The following is a 12,991-nucleotide window of genomic DNA, read 5'->3' as shown; positions in this document are numbered from 1 at the left end:
GCTGACGTTTCGGGCCTAGACCCTTCTCCAGAAATATCTTTTCTGAAGAAGGGTCTAGGCCCGAAACGTCAGCCTTCCTGCTCCTCTGATGCTGCTTGGCCTGCGGTGTTCATCCAGCTCTACAGCTTATTATCTCAGACGTCTAGCTGTGTCATTTTGGAGTAATTTGGTGACCAATTAAAAAAGATGGACTGATTAAAACACCAGTCTACACTTACAGAGATAACAAGGTGTAGAGCGACACCAGTCTACACTTAACAGTTGGCTCATAGACCAGAATATGCAGTCAAAATAGTGTGGAGGCTAATGGCACTTGCTGTTACTGAGGATGAAATAGTATTGCAACTTCAGGCTAGAATCCCATCTAAATACTGATATCAATAAGTGGTTGCCTTGGTTGTGCCACTCTGCCATTAGTCTACCAAAAATGCCATCTTGCTACCTGCCTCATGATGGAAATGTATTTAAGAATGAGGTTCACATGTTAGCTTGGTAAACAAGAAATAAGTCCATGACAGAAAGTTAAGGCTTAGTCATTTCACTCCGAGCACCTTCCTAATAATGTCATAACTATTAACTAAAGCCAATCAATCTCTCTGGCATGCAGTAGCAACCACTAAAAGCATGGAGATGATAAAAACAACGTTTATATGTGGCAGGGAATCTCAATTCTGTGCACCACATACTCTGTTCCATGTGGAAATTCCAGGATGCTCTCATGTCCCTTTGTTTTGAAATGAATTGCTGTTCAAAGTTTAATGCTCACTTCTCAACTACAATTCAGTATCAAACCAAAGCTGAGAAAAATTAAAGAAATATAGTGATGGTTTCAACACAGTAAAGTTTGGGGCAATGGCTGCAGATGTGCACTGGGTCACAGTTGCTGGCGAGGACCTTTCAATTATAATACAGTGAGGGTCTAGAAACTGTACTACCCCTTGGGATGTGTGCATTACAAAGAACGCATATGTCAATTCTGAGGATTCAACATGTATTGAGGTACTTCAGAGTGGAACATGGTGTATTGCGAATAATTCTATATCGATTGTATTTTCAATTTGAACTGTTTTGCCCTGGGACTGCATATCTGATGTGGGATGTATTTAGTCAAAATTAGGACTATTGCAATCAAATGAAATGGAATATGTTGTACTGAAACAAGTTGAATTTTTTGTAAATTCCGTAATATTTCAGCCAAATGTTTTGTAATGTTCTCCTTCACAAAATCAATGAATATGCTGTCTTTGGGGGAGAGAAACTTCATCTTTAAGGAAACCTTAAGGGTGAAGTCTCTTCAAGATGAGGTACACATAAAACAAAATTGATCTAACTGTGGGCCACCTGCCCATCAGCTGTTGTCAGCTGTTACAGGAAATGTTGCTCATCCTAAATGACAAAGAGTTTCAGCAGCTATAGCCTGCAACTATCCTGGTTAAATTTGAGATTATCCAATGATGTTCTTTTATGTTTCCTTCAGCTCGTACACAGTTGTTTCGGAAGTTCTGGATCCACTGGACATTGTACGTACAGATCCGGAAAACCAAACGCATGATGCAGTTTGAGGCTGATGAGTTCCGTGTGAAAGCAACTCTTCAGTAAGTGCAAACCAACAACTTCAATTATTTCAGTTAAATTTTACATCTGTTTTATGGCTAATGTCAGAGTGACATTAGAAGAATTTGCTTTGACCAGTCAGTATCAGCATCAATGAAGATATACCAAAGCTCAAATGCATTTATGTACACATGTACTAGGTCAGATACCCTTGGGGGTTGGATTCAACAGTTTACACAAGAATCAAATCCAAATTATAACTCTCCAGCACCTTGACACTTGGCATAAGGCTCGCTATGTGCTGTTCCAGCATCATAATTTAAATTTTGTTTATATTTCTGTCCAATTGACCAAAATAAGTTCTTACTATTTTGTATTTGTGCCCTTGTCTGCAGTCACTGAAGGCTGGAATCAAACCCAAGTCACTGACGCTGTGAGACAGCAATGCTAACCACTGTGTCACCGTGCCAGCCTCTCATGCTGCTGACTCCAATTTTGGGGGAGAGGGCAGCATGATAGTTATGTCAGTTGTTTAGCAATCCAGAGGCTAAAGCAAATGCCATCCAGGCAGTTGGCCAAGTTTCAAGTGAATTAATTAGAGCTGGAATTGAAAGCTCTTCCCATTAATGGTGAAGAGAAAACTATCACAAATTGTTTTAAAAGCCCATATGGTTGACTAATGTCCTTTAGAGAAGGAATTCTGCCATCTTTACCTGGCCTGGCCTACATGTGTTGACACAACATATTAATTCAGTTGACTCTCAATTGCTTCCGAGGGCAATTAGAAATGGTCAACGAATGCTAATCCATGTCCCATGAAAGAACACGAAAGCAACTTTCTCCAATCCAACAATCCTCTGATAACTCTGCATTCCTCAATCATTGCACCACTTGCAACATACACCACAGTTCTATCAGCTGTCCAGGTCTTAAGTTTCCATATTCACCTTCCTAAACCTCTTCACACTTTTCTTTTGGATGCTCCTTAAAGCCTATTTCTTACGGCCAAACTGGTGTTAACTGCCTTATGAAAATCTTTTTGTGTCTCACTATACTGTGTGTAACACCCTGGTTTGTATTACTATGTTCTGTTGCTAGAGAAATGCTACTTGTAATTACGCACATTCAGGACATGACAAAATTCGGCATGCAACCAGAAATGAACAAAAAAATCCATGTCAGAATCAAAACTGGAACTACAAGGGCACAAATACAAAATAGTGGGTTTCTGTAGGGTGCACTGGTTTCCTCCCACAGTCTGATGTGCATGTTAGGTAGCTTGGCTATGCTAAATTGTCCCATAGTGTCCAAGGTTGTGCAGGCTGCATGAATTAGCCATAGTAAATATAGGGTTGTAGGGATGGGGGAGGTGGTGGCGATGGCGGTGTGTCTGCATGGGATGCTGTTTGAAGGGTTGGTGCAGACTCGATGGGCTAAATGACCTCTATTTGAATTGTAAGGATTCTGATTCAATGACCTGGGAGGAGCAAAAATGTGAACTTTAAATATGACGTGTTGATCAGCCAGTGTAGGTGTAGTTTTCTTTATTCATTCACGAAATAAGGGTGTCACTGGCTAGGCAGCATTTATTGCCCATCCCTAATTGCCCAGAGGGCAGTTAACAGTCAACCACATTGCTATGGGTCTGGAGTCACATGTAGGCCAGACCAAGTAACGATGGCAGTTTCCTTCCTTAAAGGACATTAATGAACCAGATGGGTTTTTCCAACAATTGACAATGGATTGACGGTCATCATTAGATTCTTAATTCCAGATATTTATTGAATTCAAATTCCACCATCTGCCATGGCAAGATTCGAACCTAGGTCCTCAGAATGTTACCTGAGTCTCGGGAATAACAGTCCAGTGATAATACCACTAGGCCAATGCCTCCCCTGACGATTCAGGATATGGGAAATTTGAAGGGTTTAAATAATCTAAGTAAAGAGCAACTGTTTTCAGTTGCTGAAGGATGGAATACAAAAGTACAGAAATTTAAGCTAATTGGCCAAAAAACTTAATGCAAGATGAGTGAAAACTTTATGTGCAATGAATGGTTTGATTTGGAACGCACTGCCCGAAATGGATGCATCTTGAAGTGGGTTCAAATGTAAGTTACAAAAGGGAATTCGATATGTGCTTGAAAAAGAAAATTTAGAAACATGCAGAAAGCCATGGAAAGTGGAATTAACTGGATTATTCTTTCATAAAAATGGAGCAGCCTCATTGGATCTTCTTCTGTATTGGACTATTCTATAATTTGTACTGTTCAGGAAAGCTTTTTGTATCATTGAGTTTGGAGGTATCAAAAGCATGACTGATGGTTTCTGACATTTGTGTTGACTTTTGCCCCTATTTGATTCTTGGTCCTCAGATCAGTATTGCATTATTGAACCTCTTGTCAATCACCATTCAGGCTATAGCTGGGGCGACTTCTGGATATTTAAAGTACTCGATCAGTACAGACTTATTACTTTGACAGCGCTCTTGAATTTTCAACAGATCCTGTTATTCATGCTTCTTTCAATATTTAATATAGGCTCTAATGTCTGGCCAGCCTGTGTTGATCAGATATTAACTGATAAACTTTACAATTGTAACCAATACTGTTTCTTGCCAGGGCTGCCTGGTCCATTTGGACCAAACAACTGGGGAGGAAAGAAAGAAATCGCAAAATGGATGGCTTGGCAATGCAGCATTGGGCCAAAACCTTGCAGCACAGGGTAGGTATGAGGATATATTTTTTGTGTGTCACCATGATTTGCACAGGAAAGCTTTTGGAAAGTGTGTTTCCTATGTTCTCTTTGTTTGAGATGCGTGTTATATACATCTGGTTATTTCTACCCATATTTGTAATGCTGAAAATCTTGAATCTTGGAATTTTGCAAATTGTGTGGAACTTGCAGAATATTCTGTGTTCATTTGTCGTCATATTTTTCTCTTGCAACCAATTCTTGAAGTACAGTTTCACTGGCATTAACTAGTGGTTATACTAGATAAATATTGAGAGTGGATATCAACATGACAGCCACAGAGGAGATTTTGGCTGATTCTATCCCCTTCACAGACACTGCAAGTGATAAACTTGTCTGAATAATTTCCCTCCTGCAACTGGCTGCTGTTGAGGAGACTGATAGCAACCCACATGTAATTCACATCAAGAGAATCTCTTGTTCTGTAATGTACAGTGCAGTTTGTTTGCTGAGCCATCAGGGTGAGCTATTCCTTTAAAATGAATCCTTTTTGTTGGAATACCAATGCATTGCCATGGGATAAGAACACAGAGGACTTTAAATGAACAAAATGGCTGCCCAGTGAATTTCATTCTGTTTTGCATAGGATTGTCTGGAATATCACGTGTGTTCTTTGAGGCACAGAATATGATTTTCTAAAAAGGCAAAACTGGGCAATTTGTCACAGAAATGTAATTGAGTTTCTAGCTGTAGGCCTGGGTTTGGGCTTAACAGCCAGACTGCCCAATGTCTTTTGTTCTCTATGCACCTGTGTATTCACAGCAACTGAAAGGATAAGGTATGTGACTTTTTCCCCCCATTCAGAAGTTCAACAATAGATAAGCCAGCTAGACCAACTAACCCCACTCACACAAGTATGATTTTTTTTTACATTGTTGGGCTTATATGAAAGAAAACATCCTTCCCTTGAATAGCTGTGAATGTTCCTTTGACCCCCAAGCTAATTTTGTTGCCCGAAGCACACTATTTCAGACTATCTTAATTCCCTAAGCTTTCCAGCTCTTAAGGTTTTTCAGTCTAAATGTTCCAGCATTGTATTTAATTCCAAGAGCTGCATTTATGTCAATTTCACCAAAAGTCTTATGTAACAGCAGAGTCACAAATCTAAATCTAGCACACCAGGCATGAAGCATGGAAACCTGCTGAGGTAATAGATGGCGCCCAGAGGGTGGCCTCTTCAGTCAGCTGAGGGGGAAAGTGCCAAAAATTGGGAAGGAAATAATAAAATGTTACCCAGCTTTTAGGACAGTTGCATTTCGAATGCAGATCATGCATTTGTTTTATAGCTACATAAAACAGTCACGAATTTAAATAGTGGTTGTGATCAAGATTTATTTATTTTTGTTCTGTAATTGCTACACAGTTTTCTTGACTCATTGTTCATGTGACTAGATGACTGAAAGCTGGACTGCTCCTTGCACACAATGATAATGTGTTGAACCAGCAGGTGGCAGCTGTGTGCATCTGATAATGACACTGCGTTCTGTTACCTATTGTCCGCTGAACAGCTTAGCTGTTCGCTAATGAAACTGGTCAAAATAATGGGAGCAGAGTGGGATAGAATACTTAAGAACCCTTAATGAAGACAGGAACATTTATCATCATCATTGCTGCTTAAGATTCTTTTTCACACACCTCCACCTGATAACTTTGCTACTTATCGTATTGCAGCCTTAAAGATAACTGTAAGGTTCATAAGCTCTATGTGTCTACGCTGCATGCCTGGGACTTGGCAGTGAATTTTGTCAGGCTATTTGATGTTGAAGACAAGTCCAGTCTTCTCCCATGCTGACATTGGCATGTGCAGTTGCCAGCAGGAGTCACTGGGCAGTGCCCTGGAACCTTGGTTTTTCACTTTTTTTGGGCCTAAACTGGCGAAACTAATTATGCACCTTCTGCTGTTATTCTCCCTGAGGTTAGCGCATCTACAAGTCTTTCATCTGGAAAATATTGTTAGGATGAGCATTTTTCAGATGCTGACTAACGTTTGATTTGTGTATTTCTACATCTTTGACCAGCATTTTTAAATATCAATATGTGATACTTGCTAAAATATCTGTTGCAATTCAGTACAAGGTGATTCAGTTCTGGAATACAATTGCTGTTATGTACACTTTCAGTTAACTGGTATCTTCTTTGTTTTGAGTGCAGGCTTGGCTTCAGTGGAATGCATTGTTGCATTTGTTGCAGCAAGAGCGAGAGAGGGATGGCCGAGCGCAGCAAATATACCAGCACCGTTGCATGCAGCGATCACTGCTGGCCTGGCGTGTATATGTCCAAGTTTGTAGGGATAAGAGGTGTCAATACAGTAAGTTTCTGGGATGTAGACTTGAACCCCAAGGCCTGTAAGGCTTCCCGAACCTCTGCTTTATGATGGGTCATATCTTTACTGTTCAGACTTAAAACTTACATGTGTGACAATTAATTTCCAGGAACAACCAGTGCCAGTCATGTATAGTGAGACTTTGTCATGTTCATGTCAAATGAAGTAAAATGATAAATTTTGCAGAAACTCAGGAGGTCTGGCAGCATCTGTGGAGAAAGAAACAGAGATAATGTTTTGATTCCAGTATAATAATTCTTCAGAGCACCTTTTCAGGATTATGAAGAAAAGTCTTACAGGACTCAAAACGTTAATCTGTTTCTCACTTCATAAATGCTGCTAGACCTGCTGAGTTTCTCGAGCAAATTCTGTTCTTATTTCAAATTTCTAGCATTTGCATAATTTTGCTTTTATTATTCATTTCAAATGAATCTACTAAACAGATAATGGGGTTAATATCAAATAATTAAAGTTAAAATTGTGTGTGTGTGTGTGTGTGTGTAAAAAGGGAACAGTGAGGGTCTTGTGACACAGTGGCAATGTAGCTACCTCTGAGCCAGAAGACTGAGGTTCAATCCCACCTCAGCATATTAATGGCCTTGGAGGTGTGATATAACATGTCAAAACAACTCAATTTAAAAAAAAATTCATAGAGAGAACAGTTGGACTTGGGTTTGGGTTGTTTGGAAGAGAACTGTGTAATCTGTAGAAGTCAGTAAGCTCACTGTCAAGGAGAGAAGCTCTGTGTCTTTGTTTCTCATTCACCTACAAGCTTAGCTCCAGGTTGTCTTGTGTTTGCAGACTTGAAAAGGGAGCAGGAAAGCTTAATGGTTTTTAAGAGATTCTTAAAGGAGCGCAATAGAGTAAAGCGGTTGAAGTTCTACTGCTGTTGATGGATGGTAGGGTTTATGAGAGATCAGGGGCAAATAACCAAATCATTTCTGCTGGGTTTTGGAGGCTATATAATGACAGGAGATAATAAAGATGATACGCAGCTTTATGTGGAGTGATTAGAAGGTAAGGATTTTAACTTAATGTTGCTGTGGAGCTGTGAGTAGGAATACTGTAAGGAGAGGTTGACAGGCCAGTGAGGAGAGCATTCAAGTTTGGAATTTACACAGTTACAGATTTTAACAGGGAACAGGCTGTGTTGTCGTGCTTGAAATCGACAGTCTGTGTAATAGAGCTTGAAGTTCAGCTCAGTATCAAACACACTGCTGGGATTACAAAGAATCTGATTGAACCAGGGAGAGGGTGGGCATCTGGCAAGAAAACAGACTTTGTGCTGCAGAAGAGGTAGTGTCAAACCAGTAACTTTGATCTTCCCGGTGTATAGCTGGAGTAAGTTAGGACTTATCCAAGACTGGATGTCAGATGAGCAGTTTGACATCACTGAGCCAGTTTAGAGTCAAGAGGACCAGAGGTGATTTGGAAAAATGGTTCACTTGTTTATTGTTTGTTAGTTGAGCAAGGACTGGTGGTGCTGAGTCAGGGACTGTGTCAGCATTATGCTCTTCCAGCTCAGCAAATTCATAAACTCCCTGTCGGCAAATTAATACTCTGCATGCCCTGTACAAGATGCACAGGTTGGCCTTGGAGGGGGGTGCCTCACAAATTCACCAGAATGACATAGGGGCTTAGAGAGTCAAATTATGACGACAGCTTCCAGAAGCATGCATTTCCTTAGTAGAGGAGATTGAGTGAAGATCTGGTTGAGGTGTTTAAAACATTTTAATAATTAAATTGCTTCTGGGAAGGAGAGTAACTGGTTAAAATCAGAGGTGTTTGAAATGGGAAGACAGTGGTGGGTGAGAGGAGGTGGTGAAGAGAGACTGCTTGAGATCTTTGATCTCATTGACACCCCCCCTCAACCCCAAACTTCATTGCCCTTTCACCTTCCCAATTCTCTCAAACTGCTAAATGTTCATGATTGCCTAGTTTCCACTCTTGCATTTTCTGCCTTACAGGATTGGCTGGACAGAAGTATGAGCATTGTGTTGTTCAGCGATACTTCTCCTCATGGCATTCGGCCTGGTGTCTTCAAAGGAGCATCCGTGCACAACATGATCACCTCAGTGAACTGGGCAGGAGGAGCACTTTGCGGAGGGCCTTTACCCACTGGAGTCTCTGTATCCTTCACTCTGAAACCACAATTTGAACCTGATTAGTCTTGGTGCATTACAAAGGACCATTTAGACCAACAAATCAGAGTCCAATCTTTTCAATTTGTGGAGCATACGGTGTTAAGACTGTGTCTTTATATTTTTCTTTATTTTTAATTGTAGAGTGAAATGAGAATAAAACAGTTTTAAAACCAAGGATTAGGGTAGTATTTCTGCATGTTTTGAAAGCAGGTAACCACAGCTTTGAGCAGTGGTCATGGTATTGTTGCAGAAGAACTGAAACGGCTTGTGTATTGATGGAGCTTTGTTTGGTACAGATAGATGACTGATCTTTGGATTGATGACCAGTTATTGATGACAAAGGCTTGCTGCTTGCTAACAGTTGTGTGATTAATCCTCAGATAGCTGAACAATTTTGGTTTGTGCACTAGATACAGGGAAGATATCAGACCAGCTCAGGAGTTCTGTCCTTTGTCTGCAGTAAAAACGGCTTTAAGCCTGAAGAGAAACAGTTTATCTTTCCATCAGCAGTTGCTGTAAGCTGTGAATGTTAATTAATAAGTCATAAACCTATGGTAAATGAATGAGCCACCCTGTGCCACTTGCAAGCAGGTGAAAGCATCTGGAAAAGGAAAAGCAGCGTTCTAAATAGCGCAAGAATCATGTGACGAAGCACTGAGCTGCCTTCCTAGTCCTTCCCTCTATCCATAATATCCATTGTTTTTGTCTGTATATGTAAGGGATTAGAATTTTAATTCGTATAGTTATATGCCAACAGTTTGTAATTGTTTACTTGTAGCTAGAGTCTAGTTACTTGCAATAAATAATAATTTTTTTGCTCAGTACAGAAACCTAGTGTGTACTTTCCAGCAGCCTGGTTTTGGAAGATAGGTATATTGGGAGAACCTTAGCGCACTGTTTAAAATCTTTAACTTTTGTGATGACTCCAGGAATAGCAGGGCTTGATTTCCAGTGAGCTACCTCAATGAGACATGACAACACTCCCATGAAGACCTCTGCAGTGCTGTACTGTCGAGGAAGGAATGGACAACGCCACCTTTTTAACAGCGCCCCATTTCTGTAATCTATTGTTGGACAAGTATTGGAATCAATTATTAAAGAAGAAATAGCAGAACGTTTGGAAAATCATAATCTAATCAGAGTCAGCATGGCTTCATGAAAAGGAAATAATGTCTCACTAATTTGTTAGTACTTTAAGGAAGTCAACCATAGTAGATAGAGGAAATCCATTATATGTGTTGTAGTTAGACTTCCAGAAAGCATTCGACAAATTACCTCAAAATGCTAAGTCATGAGAGAAACAAAGGTGTTGGAGGTGGTATATGGGCGTGGATAGAGAATTGGCTACTGGACAGGAAACGGTGAGTGATGATAAGGGGTACCTTTTCAAGTTGGTGGCCTGCAACCAATGGGTTTTCAAAGGAATCAGTGTTGTAACAGCAACTGTTTACAATATATATTAATGACTTGGAGGAAGAAAACACGTGTACGATATCCACATTTGCTGACAATGCAAAAATAGGTGAAAAGGCAGTTGTAGAGGAACACAAACAGTTTGCAAAGAGATATTGATATGTACAGTAAAAGGGCAAAATGTTGGCAAATGGAGTATAATGTGGGGAAAATGTGAAGTTGTTCATTTTGGAAGGGAAAGCAAAAGAAGAGAATTATTTAAATGGGGAAGATACTGCAGAAAACTGCACCACAAAGGAACTTGGGGGTGACTTGTGCATGAAACACATAAAACTAGCACAAAGGTGCAGCAGGTAATCAGGAAGGCTAATGGAATATCAGAGATAACAAGGTGTAGAGCTGGCTGAACACAGCAGGCCAAGCAGCATCAGAGGAGCAGGAAAGCTGACGTTTCGGGCCTAGACCCTTCTTCAGAAATGGGCCCTTATTTCAAGAGAGTTGGAGTATAAAAATAGGGAAGTCTTAGTGCAACTGTACAAGGTGCTCGTGAAATCACATCTGGAGTACTGTGAGCACTTTTTGTCTTTTAATTTAAGAAAAGGTATTTCATTGGAGGTAGAGAAGGTTCCCTAGGATGATCCCTGGTGTGGAGAGATTGTCTTATGATCAAAGGCTAAACGGGTTAGGACTCTACTCATTGGAATTTAGAATGAGAACTAATCTCATTGAAACATATAAGATTCTTAAGGGATTTGATAAGGTAAATGCTGAGAGGATGTTTCCCCCCATGGGAGAGTCTAGGATCAGAGGACATCGTGTCAGAATAAAGGGGTGCCAATTTAGGACTCAGATGAGCAAGAATTTCTTCTTTCAGTGTTGCGAGTCTTTGGAACTCTTTGTCATTGTGACCTATGAGCAGAATCCTTGTCTATATTTACCGTTGAGATGGATAGACTCTTGATGAGTAGGAGATTCACGGCTTATGGTGAAAGGGCAGGAAAGTGGATGTGAGGAATGTTGGATCAGCCATGATCCTACTGAATGGTGGAGCAGGCTAGAGGGGCTAAACCAATCACTCCTTTTCCTATTTCTTATGGTCTGTGGTCTAGTGCCATTTGACTTGAGCATAACGTATTGAACAGTGCTGATAACAGAAACATCTGAATTTAGTTTTGCTTTCAAACTCTACATTCCTGTCTTGAAATATATTTATATTCCCTTGTCATTTCTGTCCATTTTTTAAAAAAACATTTCCCTTTTGTACTGTTTGCTGATCTCTAATGTTTACTAAATTGGATGTCAACTCTGAATGCTTTAACTTCAATCCAGACATTTCACTCGCTGTGGAAAAGACCAACTTGTGCAAATTGGCAGATGAACACTACCACCACCATCTGCTGGTAAGTCATCAACAATAGTGCTTGCATACACGAATTGCTGTTGGGTTTGTCCTGTTCTTTTAGTGTATGATTGTTTTATTCAGTGAGCGAGTTAGTGTCTCTGTTGTCTGCATCTTACTTTGATTTTCAGTGTCTTGGAACACTGGACTGATTGAATGCTCTGCAACTCAATTAAATGAGCATGAAGTTGTGGTGGGACTATTCTTTGATCCAGAAGTACTGAGTGGAATTCTGTCTGCTACCCCTAGTAGAAACCAACGAGTTGAACTGTGAGGGAGAATTGAACCTCTTTTGTTCTTTGAACTCCCAGCCACCACACCTCATGTCTATATTCCAGTAGCCTCGCTCATAGGGAGGAATGTAGCTGCTCCGGTAGAAGCATTGGGAGGCCTTTTTTTTGTTCCATGTTATTATTTTTATAAAATTATCTTTTTCCAGCAATCAAGTATTACAGCTCTGAGGTTCAATGTGAGAAGTGTTCGACAGAAACAGATGTTGAATAATCTGGCACACCGACAGGTTCATGTTTGGGTAAGAATTTCTTCTTTATCTGCAGTGAAATTGAGTACATATGGGGAAAAAATACTTCAATCAACGTGAGCGATTATTTGATGGATTAAACCTGATGCATTCTTCTATAAGCAATATGAAATAAAGGACTCCTCTTCTGCCAATAATATTATTTAGGAAAGTTGATCCTTAATTATTATAGTAATTGTCTCTCGAAGTATTTGAGCAGGGTTACTGTAGCTGTATGCATGTGATGGATAAGACAGGACTAGAAATAGAGACAAATGACAGCTTTAGCACACATCAAAGTATAATAAGGGTTTTAGAAATATTGGTCTCCATTTTAGATCAAAATAGTAGATTGAATTATCAGCTTTTTCAGGGTAGTGACTGATTTACTTTACTGACTGTTCTTATGGTTATGGAAGTGTCTGATGCTTTCTAGAATGGTTTGAACTTGCCTAAATCTGCAGCATGTGGTGTTGCACATGCTGAAGGATTGTGTCCTGATTTCAAAGCTTCTGCACAGAAAACTTTGTCCCAAACATCAGTGCAGTATTTTCATTCCCCTTCATTATAACATGCAAGGAAAATGAGCAGAAGTTTCACAGATCAGGACAAGTTATTGAAAGAGACCATAAGGCTGTAAGAAATAGGAACAGGAGTAGATTGTTCTGCTCCTCGAGCCTCCTTCACCATTTAATAGGATCATGGCTGATCAGATGTTCCTCATGTCCACTTTCCTTTGTTTTCCCCATAACTCTTGATTCCCTCTAGTACACACATGTTTAATGCCTGGACTGTTTTTCTGTATTTCAGTAATACCCTGCTCTTTTGTTCTCTTCTCCAAAATTCACATTTGTCACATTATACTCCAGTTGCCAAGTTTTGCCC

At 40.0% G+C, this 12,991-nt stretch overlaps 1 protein-coding gene across 1 annotated transcript in view; it reads left to right on the top strand.

The window, feature by feature from the left end:
* Positions 1-12,118, top strand: part of LOC109926194 (protein SFI1 homolog) — a gene marked incomplete at its 3' end in the record, with an annotated part of 21,825 nt that extends 9,707 nt beyond the window's left edge. The window contains exons 5-10 of the mRNA XM_048593278.1: positions 1,478-1,595; positions 4,175-4,277; positions 6,459-6,615; positions 8,598-8,759; positions 11,517-11,587; positions 12,026-12,118. Coding sequence (XP_048449235.1) covers positions 1,478-1,595; positions 4,175-4,277; positions 6,459-6,615; positions 8,598-8,759; positions 11,517-11,587; positions 12,026-12,118 — 704 coding nt within the window. The remainder of the gene's footprint in view (positions 1-1,477; positions 1,596-4,174; positions 4,278-6,458; positions 6,616-8,597; positions 8,760-11,516; positions 11,588-12,025) is intronic.
* Positions 12,119-12,991: the final 873 nt, after the last annotated feature.

This window comes from Rhincodon typus, unplaced genomic scaffold (genome assembly GCF_021869965.1).
Source record: "Rhincodon typus isolate 14 unplaced genomic scaffold, sRhiTyp1.1 hic_rhity00002601, whole genome shotgun sequence".
Classification (NCBI taxonomy): domain Eukaryota; kingdom Metazoa; phylum Chordata; class Chondrichthyes; order Orectolobiformes; family Rhincodontidae; genus Rhincodon; species Rhincodon typus.
The sequence above is the reverse complement of the archived record's forward strand: the minus strand, read 5'-3'. Positions and strand labels throughout refer to the sequence as shown.